The 21,357-nt window shown below is 50.9% G+C and overlaps 1 protein-coding gene across 4 annotated transcripts in view; it reads right to left on the bottom strand.

The window, feature by feature from the left end:
• Positions 1–21,357, bottom strand: part of Mindy4 (MINDY lysine 48 deubiquitinase 4) — a 110,408-nt gene that overhangs the window by 15,829 nt on the left and 73,222 nt on the right. For all 4 annotated transcript variants that reach the window (XR_007594172.1, XM_050155433.1, XM_050155431.1 and 1 more), the window contains exons 12-15: positions 21,056–21,121; positions 15,686–15,753; positions 4,057–4,120; positions 866–1,027 (exon numbers count right to left, since the gene is read on the bottom strand). Coding sequence is in view for 3 of the 4 variants with exons in the window: in XM_050155433.1 (XP_050011390.1) it covers positions 866–1,027; positions 4,057–4,120; positions 15,686–15,753; positions 21,056–21,121 (360 nt within the window). In the remaining variant the exon portion in view is untranslated. The remainder of the gene's footprint in view (positions 1–865; positions 1,028–4,056; positions 4,121–15,685; positions 15,754–21,055; positions 21,122–21,357) is intronic.

Genomic DNA, 21,357 nt, shown 5'->3' with positions numbered 1-21,357 from the left:
GCGGGAAAGGAGGCAGAGGGACCACACCCCAGCAAAAAGGCCAAATGAAGCTGTGTGGGCTGAACTGTGCCCCCCTCAAAGGGCATGCAAACCCAAGAGCCTCTGAATCAGACCTTCTCTGGAACTGGGGCTACTGCGCATGCCATTGGTTAAAAAGAGGTCATCCCAGAGCAGTGTGCCCTGAAGCCTACTGAGGTCCTCAGAGACGAAGACATGGGGAGCAATCAGCCAAGTGGGACAGCAGAGGCGGGGCCTGGAGCACTGCAACTATAAGGCTGAGGAGAGCAAGGAGTGCTGGAATGCACCACCCGTCGGGGGAGGCAACCAGCACCACCCATCAAGGGAAGCGCCTGAAAGGATTCTCCCTGCTGCCTTCAGAGGAAGCCCAGCCAGCTCACACCTTGGTCTTGACCTGCCAGGGTCTAGCACTGTGGAAGAGGCACCTCTGTTGTTTCAATACCCCATCTGTAGGATTTCATTGCAGCAGCCCAAAGGAAGTGATGCAAAGCCTAATATGCCAAGCTCCTGCCTTCAGAGACCACCCTCCCTCAACACACTGCACACATGCATGCATATGAGTACAAACCACACACACACACACACCCCAGATGCAGTCACTCTGATGCGCAGCCACATTAAAAACCCTTAAGAGTTCTTTTCAGCTATCCTTCCTGGACTCCAGAATCTGCCGTTTGAATATGAAGTGTCTGTGGCACTGGCAGCGAAGTCGTATTTCTTCTAGTCTGCTCTGTATTCAGGCTGGAGCTGAACTCCAGCCAGATTTGGGAACTAGAGACCAGCTTCCCTTCCTATCTCATGGGTCCAGTGAACTAGGCTTCTGGGGCTCCAGAGTGCGTGTGGGTACCTGGCAAACATTGTAGTGTTCAAAGAGAGATAAGAAACCAATGTCGCTGCGTGCCTCGATGCCTCGGAGAAGTGTGGTGTTCCCATCGCCTGAGTCTAGCTCCACTACATCATTGAAAACATTGGACACGGCTCTCCCGGTCAGGAGAAGATTGACGAGTTCCTGTTGATGAGAGAAGGGGAAGCTGTGTCAGATCTCTGAAATCAGCCTCGGGAGGGTGGAAGGGAGGCTGGGAACAAGGAGAAAAGGGCAGAGGAGGAGAGAGACCATGGAAGGCAAGAAAGAGAAGGCGGAGTTGAGACAGTAGGGCCTTGATATTCCCACAGGCTCTGATGAGGGAAATCTGCCAACGGCTCCCAGGTTCCCATCAAAGGACCCTGAGGGACTCAGCTATCTATCTGCAAGCATCCCTTGACAGACTACACAGGAGCCTGTCCTGAGTCTCAGTACTGGGGAGGTGTTTGAGTGGTTATAACACAGCTCTATGCTCTGGGCCAGTTAGGGAGGTCGAGGAGGTCGAGGATGTGTTTGTGCAATTGAAACCAAATGCAGGATATGAGAGGGACTATAAAAATATGTGCACAAAGTCTTCCCTGCCCCACAAAGACACGCAGTCACATAACCAAGCGAGAGCAGCTTTGTTGGCGAGTGACCTGTGGGAGGGTCTCGAAAGATCATGTCTTTAAAAACAAGCATTTGAATGTTTGAAATGACTTTAAATTCAATAGAAGTTGCAAATATAGTCCAGAGAGTTCCTGTGTTCCCTTTACCCAGCTTCCCTCTATGATAACATCTCACAGGACCCAGCACATCTCACGACCAGGAAGCCAGCCAGTCCTGCACACTGCAGCACCAAAGAGGCGCCCCTGGTCTTGCAGAGGTCTCAGGGGGATGGTAAGGAAAGCAGGACAGGGACAAGAGCGGAGGCAGGGAGGGAGCAAGAAGGTGGTGTTCAGCTTGCCCCAGATACTAGGTATCCAGCAGCCCTGTGGCTCACGCCACACACCCAGGCAGTCACCAGATGTGTGACCTCGGACCTGGAGGCAGTGTCAAGTGCAGTGTGGCATCTCTGGAGTCTCCATCTCTGGGAAGACAGTGTATCACTGAGGTTGAACCCCCCATGTCCCACCACTGCTTAGTAATAAAGAAACCAAACCTGACAGACATAAAAGGACTTGTCCTGGCCACATAGCCAGAAAGTGACCAAGCTGAACTGTCACTCACATCTGCTGAGTACATCTCTGCCACCCTGGCTACCCAGGCAGCAACCCTGCCTAGACAAACTCTCCAGCTGAAAGGTGGCAGCTTCCAAGGACACTGGAGAAGAACTCTGATGAATCCACCCCTAGCATTCAGACAAGCAGTCCCTCTGTGTTACCCTCCCCCAGCAGGGCTGGCATTGCCAGTAAGGCAAGCAAGACCGCAGCTGTCTCCTAGCCCACAGGAATGGCTGCGCCACCCCTCCCCAACTCAAGATCTGCAGGGCAGAGTTCACAGAAGGGCTTCCCCTTGAGTTGGCACATGAACCTTACACTGGTGCTAACACCCTTGCTCCAGTGACAGTTAGGCCTCCATTGATGGCCACCAAGGGGCCCCTATTGGAAGGAGACAGCGAAGGGACTCATTGTGTCCTGCAGGGGAAATGATAAAAGAATTCAGAGGAAATAACTGCTCTGGGATACTGTAGCTCATGTCCAAAAGCTACCAAGAAAAGTACAGTCTTTTTTTTTTAAAGGTGGAAAGTTTTTCCATCTGGTTTGCAGTAAGAATAAAGGCCCCTGCTCTTCCATCTGGGAAGTGTTCAAAACATTGCTCCCAGCAGGAAGTGTTCTTGAGATAGGAGGAGCACCACGTACCTCCTGCCCTCAGTGTGAACACCCTGTAGTAGGGGAGCTCAACCACCATCTAGTGCATTGCTCCTCCAAGTGTGTGCCACAGACTGTTCCCTCCTCAGGGAGCTCTGAGAAACTCAGCCGCTATGAGGCTGAGGTGTGGGGGTGCACGGCTGTAATCTCAGCACTAAGGAGACTGAGCTGGGAGGATCTGGAATTCAAGGCCAACCTAGGCTATATAGCAAGACACAGTCTCAAAAGAACAGAAAGAAGATAACCAAGAAATTCCCTAGCCCCAGCCCAGCCTGAGTCAGAGCTCGCTTTTCAACATGACCCATTGGATTAGTGTGCAATCAAAGCCAACCAATCAGTCATAGACCCGGCCAAATGCTTCTTCCACAAGGGAGGGGACTGGAGTTCAGGGAGTGGAGAAGATGCCTCAGCTCCTTCTGTTAATGTCCAGAGAACAGGCTTGAACTCAGCCCAGGATGATGCTGGTTCAGCCTCCTCTGCCTCCAGTTTGACTCCTGCCCCTTGTCTAGGCAGCTCCATTCTCCCCCTCAAAGATAAGGAGATCAAGGCCACCAGTCAGCCAGATGAGAGGACATTCATTGTCCATGGTCTTCTTCCAGGAAGGGGCAGAAACCAACCCTACACCCCTCTTGTGGGTGTCTGTTAACCACAAACCTCAAACTTGCCCTTGCATGGGACCAAGGCAGTTTTCCAGAGTTAGACACAGGTGAGCCAAAATCCCAGAACAACTAGTTAGTTCCCAGCTCATCAGAAGACTGTGAGTTCTGGATCCTGCATACAGAGAGGGCAACATGCAAACATGATCCACATGGCCATGCTCAGAGGCCTTGGAGCACTGAGAAAGGTGTGCATGGAAGCTCAACGCACACTGGACAGGACCTTGAATAGGTGCCTTTGGTGGCATCACCTGACGGAGCATGAGTGATGAGAGAGGCCAGGGCTGTTTTGTAAAGATGCAGAGGGAAGTGGCTGTGAAGACGATGCCCTCTACAAGCGTAACCAAGGTACGTGGCTACCCAGGGTTACCAGCCACGCTGGGGCATGCTCTGACAGCCTGGGCTCTGTGCAGTTCAGACTTAAGTGGATCTGTGTCCCACCCCTTAGGCATCTCCATGACTCCAAGAATACCTAAGTCAGCAGGTAGAAAGCATGCCAAATGTGGAAAACAAACTGAGCATTCCTCCCAGGTCTCCAAGACAGTGAAGCCCGGAAGAGCTTCATGAAAGCTGCATGGAGGTATTTGATCAGATGAAGAAGGAAGGAAGAAACTCCAGAAGGGGGGGGAGCTAATTGGCATCCCCTCTGTGGGCTCCATTGCCTCCTGACCTGTGTGCAGTATCCGTGAGCTCCAATCAGATGGCTGGTGGGCACATCAAAGTCCTGGCGGACACTAGGAAACACAAAAGGGAGAGGCATTAGCATGTTTGTGCCTCACTGAGGAGCCAGACGCTCTCTCTGGGCCTGGACTATGGATTCCAGATTTGCTAGGAACCTAAGCATTCCACGCTGTGACTCTGTGGAGGTGCTACCACCAAATGGCCTCCATTTTGGTAACAGGCAGTTGTGCTGTGAAGCCAATGTCTAAATTCATACCACAATTACCGCTACTAATGGTGAGGATGGAGGGCCTGCCCCATCTCTGGGCCTTAGGCACCCAGCCTGTTCAACAGGAGGGATTGGTTGGAATGGACTCCAATGACTGCTGTGGTTCCAATGTGGTTTGAGTATGTCTCTCAAGGGATCGTGTGCTAAAATACAACTCCCGCTGTGAGGTAGGAGGAGAGGAAGAAGTTGCAAACATGTATGTACACTCGTGGAGGTCACAGGTTGATGTCAGATACCCTCCTCTACAACTCTCCACCCTACTTTTTTTTAGATGTATTTATTTTGTATGCAGATGTGTATATCCATACAAACACACACACACACACATGTGTGCACCTGCCAAGAGTTGGTTCTTTCCTTCTTCCATATGGGTTTGGGGATCAAACTCAGGTCACTAGTCTTGGTGGCAAGCACTCTCCCACTGAGCCATCTTGACAGCCTCTGCCTTATCTTTTTAAACATTTCCTTTGAGGATTTCACATGCTCCTACAATGAAATATGATATCTACTCCCCTTTAATCCTAACTCCTCCAAGATCCCCAATCACACCCTTGCCAACTTCATGTATTATTACTATTATTATCATCATCATTATTATTATGTGCCCAAGAACCATTTGTTCAGAACATAGGAAAGTGAAAGTCATGGCCACGGACCACAAGAGGGAAGAAGGACTTCTTATTTTTATAGATGTGGAAAGATGCTCAGGCAGGTGGGCACTGGGGACAGGTGAGGTAAGAGTCTGGTTCCTAGGCCTCTACAGCTACACACAAGGCCTGGTGTGCTTCCTATATTCATACTCCAGAAAGAGCACTGAGTTGGGGCCAAGGGTAGGAAGGACGCTGTGACTTAACATCTGTTTTTTCCTGTTAGTGGGAGAGAAGAACCTGGCCTCAATAGTTGCTTTAAGTTCGCAATTCCCCACACACTCAAAAACCCAAAACACACTCTAGTCTTCTGCTCTTCCAAGGTAACTGCAGAAACTCAAACTCCATCATCCTTGCCAGAAAACTGTGTGTGTGTGTGTGTGTGTGTGTGTGTGTGTGTGTATGTGTGGTTTTTTAACTGAGGGTAAAATGGGGAAGTGGTGTTCAGGAGATGGATAGCATCACAGAGACATGAAAAGAACCACAAAGACCCAGGGTCCTCTGGGAAGGCCCAAGCCCACCAGAAGCTGACCAGCGTGCCTAGTAGAGAGACAGCGAGGGGTGACTCATGGCCAGCACAGTGCTGGGTTGGCGCTAGCTGAGGCAGAAGAATTGATGGAAACGTTCTCTGTGGCATATACAACATCTTCTGATGAGAAGAAAATAACCTCAAAGCAGTCCTGGGGGGACTGATAAGCATCGCTGGCCACCAGCCACCTGTGGCTTTCAGAAGCCGTCCTATCTTCATAAGCTCTCGGCCGCGTGTTCACCCAGCAGGCTAGAAGGCCTGCGTCAGCTGGGAGAAGGGGGACTAGCAGAACGGACAATGGGAGGAAATGGTAATTGCATCCTTAGGTGCAAACACGATGGGAAATTCAGAAGCTGCTTGGATCTTAAAAGGGAGGGACATGTGTATTTCACATTAGGGCTCTCGGGAGACGCCAAGAGCAGCTTATGGCTTAGGAGATTTACAACTTTGGCAAATAGCAATGCCCAGTCCTCCCCTGGGAAGATCTGACAGGGCGCACGTGTGAGGAGCCCTGGGGCAGAGGCCATCCTTCTCTGCTCTGGTTGTACAAGAGATCAGCTCACACAGAAGCCTGACCCGGCCCCAAGTTCTAGCTCCAGCCCACGGCAATTGCAAGCCTTTCTTCCCTGGGTCTCCCATTCTGGAGCAAAAACAGTCTTAGTCTGAATTATGCCTCTCCAAACCCACATATTGAATCCAGCCCAAAGAAGCAAACCTGCCTAAATCACCCCAGTTAATCAGGAGGCTTTGGCAGAAGGATTGAAAGTCCAACCAAGCCTGGCGTGGTGGTGCATGCCTTTAACCCTAGCACTCACAGAGGCAGCTTTAGCTCTGAGTTTGAGGCCAGTCTGGTCTACAAAACTAGTTCCAGGACAGCCAAGGACACACAGAGAAATTCTGTCTCAAAAAACAAATGAAGTGGAGGAGGAAGAAAAAGGAGAAAGTCAAAGGTCAGCCAGGGTTAGAGCAAGACTGTTTCAAATTTTAAAATGGAAAGAGGATTTGCCCAGCAAATGTGAGGCTCTCAGTTCAGTCCTTAGTACAGTGTGTGTGTGTGTGTGTGTACATACACTCTGAAACCCCAACCAACCCCAAGGTCCTCAGAATATGCTTTTAGGGAAAGTGAGGGCCTTTAAATGGGTGCTTATATTAAAATGAAGCCAGCAGGGTGGGCCCTGATCCAACCCAGCCTGCAGAGCTGCAAGAATGAGGTTCTGTGTCCAAGTGTTCCTGGCCTTGTTAGCACCAACCTAGGACACTAGGACAAATGACATCTAATGTCACTGTAAACTCAGGGCTCTCTTACCATAAAATCTTCTGAGTAGAAGCCCACTTTACAGAAGTTAAGACAGAGCTCCTACAGTGAATGCAAAGATGGGTTTTCTCCTTAATTCTCACTAGGATACCGAGCCATAAAAGCTAAGAGGCCAGGGTCCACCTGAGCCATGTCACAGACACTGTCCTGTGCTTCAGTCCCTACAGCAAACTGTGTTTTCCTGTATTGCAAAGCCAATAAGCATAGAGTGGGGAAACCTGCGTGCACGTGACCATGGGAGGAGGGACGCAGTACCAGACACCCTCCTCCCAATTCCTCAGCATCTGGATGGGCCAGGACCAAGCGACTTGACCTAGATAGAGAGTGCAGGCTCTGACAGAAGACCTGTTCAAGCTAGTGACATGTACCATGCAAGATTGGAGGCCTGAAGCCAGTTTCAGAGCTCTGCCCTTTGTCGCAGGTCTCCCAGCAGTTAGTGCTTCTGCCACAGAGCAAGTTGACAACATGGGATCGTCAGGCCTGCAGCTTCAGATCCTCTCAAATACATCCTCCAAATACAAAACAAAGCTTTGAGAAGTCAGGAGGGCAAGACCCTCATCTCTCACTGATAGGGAAACTGAGGTCCCAAGAAAAGACTGTACTTTGTACTTGTGTACCAATGAGCAGGGCCGTGGCCTGAAATACAGCCAGCCATTAGCCTGATCAGCCAGCTCCAGGCAAGCCAAACCCCTGAAGCCCCACCCACGTTCCACCAACCTTGGCTCCAGCCAGCTTGTCCCTTCACCCAAAAGTCTCCCATGTGAACATGGCATTTGGCACAGAAACTTCTAAATAGAAGAGAAAATAATAGGCTTGTGTAGAGACATGGCCCCATCTATGGTCGCAACCATTTACCTGAACAGGGCAGGTTTGTGGCCAGCTCAGACTGGGTCTACCAAGTTGACTAACCCATCCCTCCCTCACAGCGTGAATCCACACTGACAGAATAAAAACCAGGGAATGGTTAGTGTTCTCTGGGAACTCCTGGCATGGGAACAAGAGTGGTTGATCCCTGACTCTGATCTTTGAAGCACTAAGTCTTGTTGGACAGAAATCAGCCATCCCTTTCTACCTGACAACTAGTCCTCAGGCGCTGCAGGACCAGGTCTCCTGGGTGAGCTCCTATGGTCCCACCCAAAGGCTGCATTCCTTCTGCACCCCTAACTACCTCAAGGAGGTGAGTTTCTGCAGTGGGAAGGGCAGCTCTGATATAACAGAACTTGGGCTCTAAGTGGGGGATGCCTGGGTTCAAGGAGAAAGGCTGCCATTAAAAACTTGCCCTTTCTTGGGAGTCCGTCTCCCCAGAGGCCTCAGGAGCATGGCGATGTCTCCTTCTATTATGGGTTACTGTGAGAACAGAGTGAGATAAACTATATAAAGCCTCTGGCATATGGTAAATGTCACTTCCTTTTTCCTACAATCACAACAATTAAAAACAGGAAAACAATGACTGAGAGGTCATGATTCCTGCAACCTCAACCATTCATGTCACAGCCAAGAGCCTGTGGTAAACGCAGGCCTCCAGGAGGTTGAAATATAGCCGAGGACATCTACAAAGGATCTGGGGAATGTTTTTCCCAGGACGGCTCAGAGAGAAGGGACAGTGGTCAGATACTTGGGTGTTAGGCCTCTTCTTCCTCCTGAGCTGCGGTCCCCTGGGATAACAATAGCTACCCTACAGGGTTGTAAACCAGACCATGAATAAGCCTTGCACATTGCAAGAAAGCACCAGGGCAGGGGGTCTAGGCACTTTTCCTCCCCAGACAATGAGAAGTAGAGAATACTTGGTATAAGGAAGACACTGACAGTGGAAAGGGGCCTGCCTGCCTAAAGGAAGAAAAAGAAAACACAGGAACCCATGGCCTTCACTACTGCCCAGAAGACCCCCCAAGGAACCCATGGCCTTCACTGCTGCCCAGAGGACCCCCGAATCTGCCTGTAGTTCATGACTCACGATCTTTCCCTGGCTCTGGTGCCATTCCTTCCGGGCAGACCCTAAGCATCTGGTTTTCTGACAAGCCCGAATTGCCAATCCTCAGAGCTGCACTAAGTGTTCCCTCCTCCATAAAGAGAGTCCTTCTTTAGCCCAGAGACAGAAATATCCCATCTCCACTCTCTTTCCATCCCATCTTCCAGGGCCCTAACCAACTGTTCTCATATGATCACCTTGCCCCTCAAGGTAACAAGAGTACCAGGTAATGTACTCTTGGGTTCTTCCCTGCCCCCAGACTGGGCTCCAGACCCCGCAGATGCACAGCAAGTACCTGAGGTGCTCAGCTCACTGTGGGGGAAGCTGATAACACCTAAATTCCAGGAGGCAAGCAGAGGAAGGGAGAACTAAGCAGCCCAGCTGGGTCAGGTTGCCCTTCTAGAAGGTTGGAGTGCATTACCCTCCTCTCTTCCTACTGAGGCCTGTCCTCATCATCTGGATACCTGAGCCTTCAACTGAAGAAGCAAAGAGAACTAAAACAGACCCATGGGTCGAGGGTCAGGAAGGTCTTCCACTCAGCTGTCAAAGACACTGTATCTTGGATCATAGAGAGTGGGCCCCTCTCATGCACCCCAATGCTCAGAGCCCATTGGCAGAATCACTGCCCACAGCTAGCCCCAGTGGGCACTCCCCAGCTACAACTTGCCAACTCTGCAGCCTGGGGACCCAGCTCAGACCTAGTAGCTAAACATGGAAGTACAGAAGGCACTGGATTGGTGTGGGCCTCTCTGAAGCCTTGCTCTCAACGCCTTCTAAGTCATCAAACAAGCCTGCATAGTACTTACCGCCCCTCCCACAGGAAGAAGACCAATGCCAGACTATTAAGCTTGAAAGTACAAGTCAAGAGACACTGCCAGCTGTGACACTAACTTATCCTTCCTTCGCAATAATCCCTGAGAAGTGGGACATGTGGTCTCACGCCTGTGGTCTATTCCTTGAATTGCCACAAGATCACAAATACCCAAGGTCCCTCTCCTTTGCTCCTCTACTTCTGGCTAAACTGCCTCCAGACTGCACATTCTATGCTGGCTAGATTTTTGTCAACTTAACTCAATCTATAGTCGTCTGAGAGGAGGAAAACTCAATTGAGAAAATGCCTCCATGAGATTGAGCTGTGAGCCAGCCTGTAGAGCAGTGTTCTCAACCTTCCAAGAGTTGTGACCCCCAACTTTTTGTAAAATTGTTTTTGTTGTTTCTTCATAACTGCAATTTTGCTATTGTTATAAATCATAATGTAAATATTTTGGAGATAGAGGTTTGCTAAAGGGGTCTCAACCCCCAGGTTGATAACCACTGCTGTAGAGCATTTTCTTAATTGGTGATTGATGGAAAAGGACCCAGCTCACCATGGGTTGGTGGCCCTGGGTTCTATAAAAAAGGAGGCTGAGCAAGCAAGTACACAGCATCCCTTCATGGTCTCTGCATCAGCTCCTGCCTCCAGGTTCCTGCCCTGTTTGAGTTCATGCCCTGGCTTCCTTCAATGATGAACTATGATGTGGAAGTGAAGCCTTCCGCATCAAATAAACTCTTCTCTCCCCAACTTGCTTTTGGGGTCATGGCATTTTATTACAGCAATAGAAACCCTGACTGAGACATGTTGCTTCAGGGGACAGGATGGCAGAACCTGGCCACAGACTTACAGGGCAGTAGAGAGGACAACTCAGCATAAGGGAGTCTGGGTGAGGCATTTGCTAAGACATGTGGACGTCCAGCACTTGGGTCTCCCGCAGCTTAGCTGGAGATGTTTGTGTAGTCTCCTTGTGAGAAGTCGTGCTGGAGTTCACTGAGTGACTTCTCCCACTTCCCGGCTACAGTCTAATGACCTTAATGGGTACAATACAAGGGTCCTTCCCCACCCTGGGCAGCCTCGCTCATCACTGAGGAGCCCCAGAAAGGAGATGGCTGGAGATCTCTCCAGTGACATGGAGCCTATGGTTGTCTGTAGAAACGAGCACCCAAGAGTCGGGGCTCTGGTCTTAGTGGCTGTTGCTTCTCATTATCCAGGCCTGAGAAAGCTTAGGAACTCTGAGGACACTGCCTGCCAAGCACTGAGTACACAACAGTAGGTTACCAACTAGAGCTTCTCAGCTCTTAGCTGAACTGCACATGTCTCTGGCCCCCAGCTCCTCTGTGGGGGAGGGACTGCAAATGGCCAGCTTTGTGCTTGCCTTTTTCTGTTTCTGAGAGCAGCCTATGAGGCCATCCTCAAACTGACCCTGGCTCTCCTATTCTTCCATCCTCCCCACGCCTCTACTTCCTGACCCAAGCCAAAGCATTCCACTTCACCATGAGAGCTTCCCCGACCAGTGGGGGTGAACCTCTGGGTTGTGACTGTCTCCCTGGGGCCCACCAGGTTCCACACACTCTGTTCACAATGTGAAGCCTGGGGGATCTGACACCCAGAAGGATGCAAACCGCAGAAATATGTATGGTTCTTGGGAACATGGCTGGTCTATAGGAGGGGTGAAGATGCAGAGGAGACACCCAAGTCCCAAAGACAGTACTCGGGCTTTTACACGAATGAGTTAAGCTTTGGTTTCTGCTTCCTGTGGCTGGGGCTGACCTTGCCTCCTAGCCAGCGTTCACGGCTGACTTTCATTTCAGGGCTATTTTCTCAAGGAAAGAAACTGTCCTGCTGGCACTGTTGTTTTTAATCTCAAGAGTTTCAAGAGAAGAGTCACATGGTGGGATGCAGGGTGGCCAGGCCCTGGCCCTCAGTGCCTGGTTGTGCTGTCCAACATTATGTTTTTGAACTTTCAAGACTGCTCTTCAGCAGCCAAAGATGCTGCAGTAATGAGCACTGATGGTCTACTGGACAAAAAAAAAATCTTTTCAGGCTGCTGGTACAACCTCTTGCCACTGACGGGCCCTGCCCCACTGTGAGCCAGGCCGGGCTCCCCACAGTACCCTCCCTCTCCTCTCTGCACCTCCAGCCCTGGGTCACCCAGGTCTGACTTGGAGAGTCCCTGACTTCAGGGCTCTGAGCACCCCTGGGAGCTTGCGAGAGCTCCCTGGGGAGATCTCTAGGCACGTGGCTCACTGCACAGAAGCCATGCGAGCATGAAATGTGACATGTGTTTTACTGTATGCAACCTCGGATCTTAAGGAAGAAGGTGAACAGTTTGGCATAGGGGGGAGGGGAGAACAACCTGCATAAGCTCGGCCTTCACTCGGGCCTGTACCTAGGAACAGCCGGGCTGCTTATGCTGGGTTTTTGTGCCCACAGTATCAACCCAAGTTCTGCTCTGACTTAGGAATGACCTGTGGTGATATGAGGGCAACCCTGCCAGGAAGGGGAGAGTGTGTGCCTTCTGTCACATATTCACATCACACATGTCATCGTGTCATCCCCTGCACAATCTCAGAACAACAATATCCACCTCACATACACACACATCACACACACCCCAACACACCGCAGCACATACACACTCAACACACACATACAACACATACACCCAACACACACATACACATATATACCACACAGAGACAGCACACACATTCAACACAACACGCACTACACATACCCAACACACACAGCATACACACACAACCACTCAACTCATGTACACACACCCAAGACACACACACATAGCACACACACATACAGAATGTTTGGAAGAAACTTCAGAGGCCTTCCCAGTCCAGCACTCTCATGGCTAAGCAGCAATGATATTAGGAACTCTTTGGGCTTCTGTTTCCAACGACAACCCAAAGTGGTAACAGACCATCCAAAAACAGCAGCATCAAAGGATCCTCCATGCTGACTCTGAGCCAGAGCAGGAAGGCCCTCGGCCATCGTCTGCTCCTGCGTTTTTAAGTAGAGCTGAGATCTCTTCAAGGAAGAGTCATGCCAGATGTTGAAGAGGGGCAGAGGGGACTTGCCCTCCCTACCACCTTCACCTGACTACATCTGCTTTATATGGGGAGCTTTTGTGTGTGTGTGTGTCACGTGCACAAGCGCACGTGCACATCTTTTTATTTTGATTTTTTGAAATGGAATTTTTGAGGAATAAATTAGATTTCGTTTAATTTCCATGAGAGTTGAAAAGGCACTGTCCTAGCTCCAGTCAGCTAATGATAAAGAACTGAAGACACACTGGTCAGTCAGGGCTGTGGGCAGCTGAGTAGGGGTGGAGCCAACTGCCCTTGATCTACTATGAAGCTGTCAAAGGTTTTCATTTGCGGTTTCACCAACGGGCCACCTGGTGCCTGAGCTGGGTGACATCTGCACTTCTGTGTCCAGATGTTTCTGCACTCAGATGTCTGTGAAGACCTTTGAGGATTGCTGACCCTCATGGCAGTAGATGGGAAGTGGGTTCTTCCAGTCCTAGGGCCACTACTCAGCAGAGCACACTCGTCAGCAGAGCTGTCCCCCAAATCTGGGGGCTGAGGGTTGTGGTCACTGCAACATCACTCTCAGAATCTGGTTAGCATTGAGACAGCATGGGCTGCTCCTGCCCTCACTGTGGCCCCACTTTTCCTCCAAACAAAGCCCCTGGATCACAGGTGGACAGGTAAGATCAGCTCGGCCCGCATGTCTCTACCTCAAGTAGCCTTCTGGGAGTACATGCAGACACCACCCAGGCTACGCAGATCTGTCTTGGTTCTTGATGGTGCCCTCAGTCTATATGCCTCATTGTACTTGATCAGATCAGAAATAGTTGATGTCACCTCAAGTTCACTTCACAATGGACACCCCAGGCCAGGGACTGGTCCTCCACTGGGCCCATCTCAGGCCCCATGGTGCTCAGGCTTGGCAGGAAGTACATGCCAAAGATGAGCATTGAGCACACCATGACAGACTGAGGCGACCTCCTAGGCATCAAGACAAGACTGATGGAGGAGGGGACAAGGACCAGTGGAGGCTAGCACTCAGCAGGAACACAACCCATCTTTCATGCTCCCAGAGGGTTTGGGCAGGTGACAGCGTATGAGCAGACCTGACCTTGCCCTACCTGTGATCCAGGGGTTTCCTGTGGAGGAAAGATAGCGTAAACCACAAGGGATAAGTGGCCCAGGAAGCTCCAGTTCTTAGAGGAAGGAACTCCAGCACAGACGAGCAATCAGACCTGACCCTAAGTCTATCACCCAAATTTGCCTCTGAATGCAGCAAACCTAAAAAGCTGGGTGGGGCCTATCTGCTTGGTAGCTGCCTGCCAGCTTGCCTTGCTGTGTAGTCTGGGCAAACCATTCACCTCCTAAAGCCACAGTGACCACAGAGGACCCACCCAGCCTAGTGTGTGTCGGGGGGAGGGGGGGAGGATAGAGACTCCTCCATGTGTTCTAGCATGACATCAAGGCAAAGGGTTGGGCACATTGAAGCTGCAGAAGATGCTGACCGCCATTGTCCTCACTGCACATGGGCCTATCCTCTCCTGCGTCCTCTAAAGGAAGGTGAAAAAAGACCACTGGGGTGAGACAAAACCCAGCCCACAGCAGGTCCCTATTCAGCTCCCTGGGAAGGGAGAGAATCCTGGCGTAGACTATCCTGCCTTAGGAACCTCAAGACACTTGCCTAAGGGCTCAAGAAAGCTGCCCAGAGGCCCTGGAGTCAGGTGGAATGCACCTCTGTGTCCATGTTACATATGTGCGGATCTCTGTGCATGCCTGTCTATGAGTCAGTGTCTATGTCTGTGTGTCCATCTGTGTGTGCATGTGTGCGTGTATGTCTGTGCTCAAGCACATGCATGTGTGTACATGCATGTGTTGCTAGGACTGCAACTCTGAAGGATGTCCACAAGTAACAAAGCCTGGATGGGGGCTGCCCTGATTGGATGGATCAGTGAGGTAGTAATAGTTCTCTGCTCTGCTCAATGGGAATATTGCTTGGATGCACGGCCCTAAATCTCTTCTGGAGGGATAGGCTATAGGCAGGTGCTTGCACATGGCCAGGGTGCCCCCTCACTTCAGGCTGCCTCAATGAGTGCAGAAGCTGGGCCAGAGGCTCCTGCACAGATGGGGAAGTTGCAATGAGAACTCCCAGGCTTGGTCCCCAAGAGCATAGCTCCCCTCAGTGAAGCTGAAAGCTTCCCCATGCAGCCCTCCCACCATCCAGGGATTAACAAGCCAAGCTGAAGAGAAGGCAGAAAGGCTTACGGTCTCCGTGCACGTGAGCCCGTACCAAGAATGCATCATATTATTATGGCAGGATTAGAAATAAAATGCCATTAAAAAGTGCTGTGCACACTCTGGTTTAATAAGGTCAGCTGCAGCAATCAGCAGGAGGGCCAGCACACAAGGCTGCAAAGCCCCATGCCTCCCCGCCCCCCATAGCAGAGGCCCAGGGAGACAGCACCAGGCCACCGGCCCAGTTGACAGGGGAACAAATGCTCTTTCTGCCAGGGCAACCCAGGCTCAACCCTTCCCCCAGACCTGCTAAGAGCTATTTCCCCAATTCCCCTCACTAGGTACTCCTAACCATACTCCCTCTCCTAGAGCTCCACACCCCAGACCTGCCTCTGCTTGGAAGGAATGAAGGATCAATCGAGGGTACCTCACAGAAAATTCATGTGCTATTAATCTGCTGGGTTCCCTAATGGCAATGCTCAGGTCTCTGTCTCCATTATCTACCCCGTGTCAGGGGATCTCACTGAGTACTCAGGCTTGCCAGTACTGCACGGAAGCTCTCTGAGGGAGGGAGTCCCCCCCACCGCTGTCCCTGGCACAGAGGGAGGGAGGGTCCCCCTGCCGCCGCTGCTGTCCCTGGCACATCAGAGAAGGCCACAGAGAAGGTAAGATGCAGATACAGATCGTAACTGCTCCTCTTCACTGCAGCCAGAGAATCCAAGCTCTCCCTCCTTGCTGTTCAGGGAAGAAGACAGACAGACAGACAGCCTCTCGACTGGGATGAAGGGGATACTCACAGCTCCAGCGATCTGGACAGCATGGCAGACAAGGTGAGCAGGATGCAACCATAGGGTCCCACTTCGAACTGAGGGAAGAGGAAAGAGGACACCATCAAATGACATAGCCACCTCAAGCCTGCCAGGGCCATGGCTTCATCTGGGCTTCATGGCTTCCAGCCTAGTCACAGAGGTTGGTGGGTAGCCATAGAGAATATATCCCATTCACACAGACTTTCTTAGCCGGGCCTTCTAAAGGACAGAGGAGCACGGAACTGAATCCCCAGACCTGGGCGACATTAACACCACCATGGAGCCCATATGCGACCTCAGAAGCACCGAAGCCCAGGAGCTATTCTGGGACCACTGTCACCTCTGGTCCTGACAGAAGGGAGCTGTTATTGCCCTCTGCCAGAGAATGAGGCCGCCCAGGTCCCCAACACAATGGAGGCCTAAGGGGGCTCTGCTTGACACAGTTCCTTACACAGAAGAACTGAGCTATGACGTCAGCAAATAGACAGCGGATGCAGAACACGGCTGGAATCCCCTGGAAACCAGGAAGTCCCCACCTTTGTTACAAAGTTACTATTTAAAGGGGTTTTTAAATACACAGATTTGATTGTCTTATTATCTTGAGTTTATTTGTCTGATACTAAAAATGTTGCTGATGCTGCATCTAGTCTATTTTGCATCTCAGGCTCCTCCCCCTGGACTCTGCCACTCTGAGCCAACCACATGGCTGTGGGAGTGTTTCTGAACTTCCGGGTCCCTACCCACTTTTCTCCACTGTAAACTATAGGTAAAGTAGAGGTCTTTGCTTACAGCAAGTTGTAAAGCATTTAGAGCAAGGCTTGCCTGGCACCCAGAGTGCTATGATACACTTCCAGCTCTGCACTACCCACCTGCCCTCCTGCCCAGGGACCAGAACGGTGCTGATTAGTTTTGTTCATTGTTATTAGTGCTTTGTTTTTTGGTCATTTGACACAAGCTAGAATCATCTGGGAAAAAAAAATGTCCGATTGGAAAAATGCCTCCACCAGGTTGCCTATATGTAGCAAGTCTGCAGGGCATTTTATTGACTGATGATTAATAATATATTTTACTGTTTCTTAGAAGCCTGTTCTTTTCTAATGAGGGAAGGAAAAGAAGTAGATCCAGATGAGAAGCAAAGGGGAAGAACAAGGAGGATTAGAGGGAGGGGAACCTATAGTCAGGATGCTATGTGAGAAAAAAAAAAGATTTTCAATAAGAGGGATAAAAGTAAAACTTTAAAATGCTTAAAGATAAAATAAAAAATCAGGATGAGCAAACCATGGGGAGCAAGCCAGTAAGGAGCAACCCTCCTTGGCCTCTGCTTCAGTTCCTGCTCCAGGTTCCCGTCTTCAGTTCCTGCCCTGATGTCCCTCAGGGACAGAGTATGACCTGAGCACTGTAAACTGAAATAACCCTTTTCCTCCACAGATCGTATTAGTCATGGCATTTTATCAGAGCAATAGATACCTAACTAAGACAATGTTCAACTGAGATGGAGAATCCAAAGCTCCCAGCCCCAAAAAAGTATGAAACTTGACTCATCCCACTCTGGGCATGATAGGCTGTGTTTGCAGATGCAGTTATAATAGTACTCCTTGTATGTCAACAATAATTTTTGGACTTAAAGCTAAAAGGAGAAATGGCTATTTAAATAAAAATGATGTCACTGAGAACATTTTTGTCTTTCCCTTGGCCACCAAGAAACTCAGAATCAAATATGGTATTTCAGTTCGGAAACTATGACAGCTCAAGTTTCTAATAAAATTATCTTTCCTTCGAGGTACAGTCTTTGTTTTCGCCCTAGAGATCAAATAGCCAGTTAGCTGATCGTAAAAAGCTAATGTTGAGTGGAGCTCCTGTACCAAGAGCACGTTTCCTCGCGGCAGAGTGATGCTCACCTGTGACCTCAGCACTGGCAGGGTGAGAGGATTGCAAACTCAGGTCCACTGTGGGCTATAAGGGACTGCGAGGCCATCCTGGGCTGTACAAACCTGTCTCAAAGATAGACAATGCCAAGGCTGGACTCTGCCAAGTGCCTTCCTAAGAAGCAGGTGGCCATGTATCTACTCGGTGACCGTGACTCAGAAAGAAAAAACAAAACTCGGGAAGCGTGGAGAATGTCTCATCCAGAGCAGGACTGCGAGCTCCTCTGAAAACACACAGGAAGGCCTCACCCGAAGGTGGCTGTGGAGGAGAGGTCCAGAGAGGGCTTTCTGGAGGTGTGACATCCAACGGAAGTGCAAGAGGCAGTGAGAAGAGAAGGACCACTGCTTCGGGCAAGGCAAGAGAGAGCAACGCCCCAGAGGCAGACCAGAGGGGACAGAGAGCCCTGGAAACACCCATTTTATAAACATGCCCCACTCTCTTTGGTAACAAGCAACGTGAATAAATATCATTCAACCTCATCTAGATTCTGTGACCTCAAACCAGGCACTTGGTGCTGTGGCTCCTACAATGAAAAACAAAGATGACTAAGACCCTGCCTTGCAGATTCCCTGGGTTATCTACGGTGCACACTCTCAAAGACAACACATGTGGATGCAACAGCTGCAGAGCAATGCTGCGGTCCCCACTCAGGTGACCCAGGCTCGGCAGGACCTGGAGGATGAATCCTGTGTGCAGTTTTGATACAACCTTCCAGTGCCTTAGGGGAGTCACCAAGATAACCTGTCTCCCCTTCTGCTATGGCCTTACACTTTGCCTAGGGGAAGCCTCTGCTTTAGGATCTATCTCCCCGCCCAAGCCTATGGGGTTTATCACCCTGCAGGGCTGTGGTATAGCTGTGACCATGTGAGCCACTGAAGCTGAACTCAGTACACAGTGAGAAGCTGTTAGTGCACAGTGTGGCATGGTCCCATGAGGACACCTCGGAGAGAGCTTCCTTTGGGCCCCCAGAGGGTAAAAAACCCAACCCACTTTGGCCTCTTGGCCCTCCCAGAACACAACTGAATGGCACCAATATTCCTGCTTGTTTTTAAAAATATTTATTAAAATTATCTCATCAAATTCAAGCTGCCAAGACATGGGAGACCTCGGGGCATCAGGATGGCAAGAAAAGCAACCTGGGCCGGAAACCGTGGCTAAGGGTGGGAACAATGCCTGGTGCCACTTGGGGAGACGGGACCATTCTCCCAGCATAGCCCTAGCCCTGGAGAGACATGAACCCACCAAGGTATTCCAACGGGCAGCTGGACAGAGCCTCCCACGCTGGCTCGGGGCCACCAGACACCTCTCTAGTGGTGAACAGCAACGAAACAACATGGAGGCTGTTTGTTTTGGGCAGTAGTGGCATGCTTTTCCAGGCCTGGCACGATGAGCCTTTCTTCAGCACAGCCCATGAAAAATGGATTTGGTGTACTGAGTGCTGAGGCAGCTCAACGGCTTCCAGCAAAAATACAAATTAGGCTGTGGGGAAAGCACTGTTTCCAGAGGAATGGGGACCGGCTGCCCCAAGGAACCATGGGTAGCAGGGAGGCATGCCTAGAGTCTCAAGGTGGAACTGAGGGGGCCCTCACCTGACAGCGGGCCCCTCTCTCTGTCATGCACAGGCTTCATGGAAACCCTAGGGCACAGGCTGAGGCATGAGATCCCACTTGCAGGCAAAGCTACCGAGGCCCTGGGGCTGAGGGTCACCATCACAGAGACAGTGACCTGGCCAGAAAGCCTTTCATCGACGGCATTACGGTCCCTCCTTGGTCCTCCATCACTTTCCTTCCCTGCCAGCACAGCTCCGTGCTCCATCTGCCAAAGGGAACACGCTTCCACAGCATCCCCTGGGCCCACTTGCACTCAACAGGCGGCCCCGGTTCTGCTCACCCACTCAGAGTGCCTGCCCTTTGTGTGGAAAGCATTTCCCCACAGGTGGTCAAGGGGCTTCGTCGATCTGGAAGCTACTCAGGTGCTCCAACTTCCATCTCTAGATGAGGAAACAGGGCTTTCCCCAGGCCACGGCCACATGTTGCCAGGAGTAAGCCCAGAAAGACTCCTAGCCCTTGTTTCAAGCACTCTCATTGCTCTCAGCAAGGGTAGGGAACTGTGTCACTGACAGACACCCTACAGGGTTATTTCAATAAGAGAGAGAGAGAGAGAGAGAGAGAGAGAGAGAGAGAGAGAGAGAGAGAGAGAGAGAGAGAGAGAGAGAGAGAGAGAGAGAATGAACCAGGGAAGAGGCAAGTGCCAGGCTACTAGTTTAGGACCTTCCTATATGCCAACCCCTATGCCTAGACCCAGCTGGAAGACTGCTGTACAGGCCCGAGGCCCTCCTGGGCTGCCCCCAAAATAGGAAGGGACAGCTCTAGGACTAAAAGGCTTCAGCGGGGCCAGTGCCCCTTGCCCACGCCTGTCTTCAGTTATTCTGAGAGTGGGACTCTGTTTCCTTCCTAGGGAAATCTGGTGCTGCCAGGATCAGGATGCCGCTGGGGCTGTGCCAAGACCCTCAGGATCTTCAGGGAAAAGCACTGAGAAAGGGCATCTAATGGTCCAACCATTGTCCCTCCCTAGGCTTACCACTCAACTCCACCCCCAGCGCCTCCCACCCTTGAGCCTTTACTGACCCTCGTAAATCCAGAATCCAGAAATGACTTCCATCTTCGCACACCCATACCATGAAGCTAGAGCTCCTGAACAATTTGTGAGGCAGCCATGAATGCTATTCAGGCATGACAGATGAAGAAACTGAGGTACAGAGAGCTTCAGGATTGTACCCAAGTCTCAGAGCCACTCAGGGTCCAAAGCATGATCCAAAGCCAGGCTGACTATCTCCATAAGCCAAGTCCTTTGCCCCTGGAATGTACGATGCTTCCTCCACACACTCCATAAGGCTTTATCCCACTGGGATTAGAAGACCCCTATGTTTCCCGTCCAACCTAGCCATAGGCCATGAGCCAGCAGTGAAGGGCAGGCCCCGCACGGTTCAGCCTGCCTCCCTAGGACACTGGTGAGGTCCTGTACTAAGCAGGGTCCCCTCCAGTTCCACAAAGGAAGCATCTTTCTTGTCACCTCCCAGCTTGTCCTAGAACCCTCTCTGCTGACTCAGAGTACAGCCTTCCAGGGTGGCTGCTTATTCAGCAGAGGGAAAGCCCTAAAAGCCAAGCCTCAGCTTCTAATCCCAGCTGCAGCCCAGTTGTGACAGCTCCCTGGGGCTGTGATCACTACCAGCCTGCAAGACTGTCATGGAAATTGTGCCTCCTACCCACACCCATACTTCTGAAGCCTCCCTCAGCCCATTCTGCTCAGTTTCTTTGCCAGCTCCAGGGTGGAGGTGACCAGAGCACTAACTAGTCCACCTACCACCCTCTTCCATAAGGAAATTCAGAAGTTTAGCAATGCTCATGCCACCAAGGAAACCACTGCTCATACCTGATGTATGCTCTGCTGGAGAAAAGTCACCAGGTCCTCAGTGCAGGTCAGACTATACAGTGTGAGCTGTGAAGAAACACACACACAATGAGCTACATGTCCCCCTACTGTGCCGAATGCCTATAGCCCTGACTTTACTACTAAAAAATGAATAAGTGCATGGAGTCTTGTGAGTGGGTGAACTCCTGTAGGGTCCCCCTAACACCTCGGTCATGGTTCACAAACATCCAGCTCCCAGTTTTTAGAGGGTGGGACAAAGAAGAGGAGGGGCAGGGAAGAACCACTTCTCCGTGTCACCACAC

This window comes from Alexandromys fortis, unplaced genomic scaffold, assembly GCF_014885135.2.
Source record: "Alexandromys fortis isolate MF-2015 unplaced genomic scaffold, M_Fortis_MF-2015_v1.1 scaffold_93, whole genome shotgun sequence".
NCBI classification, from domain to species: domain Eukaryota; kingdom Metazoa; phylum Chordata; class Mammalia; order Rodentia; family Cricetidae; genus Alexandromys; species Alexandromys fortis.
This window is presented reverse-complemented; position numbering and strand designations above follow the sequence as displayed.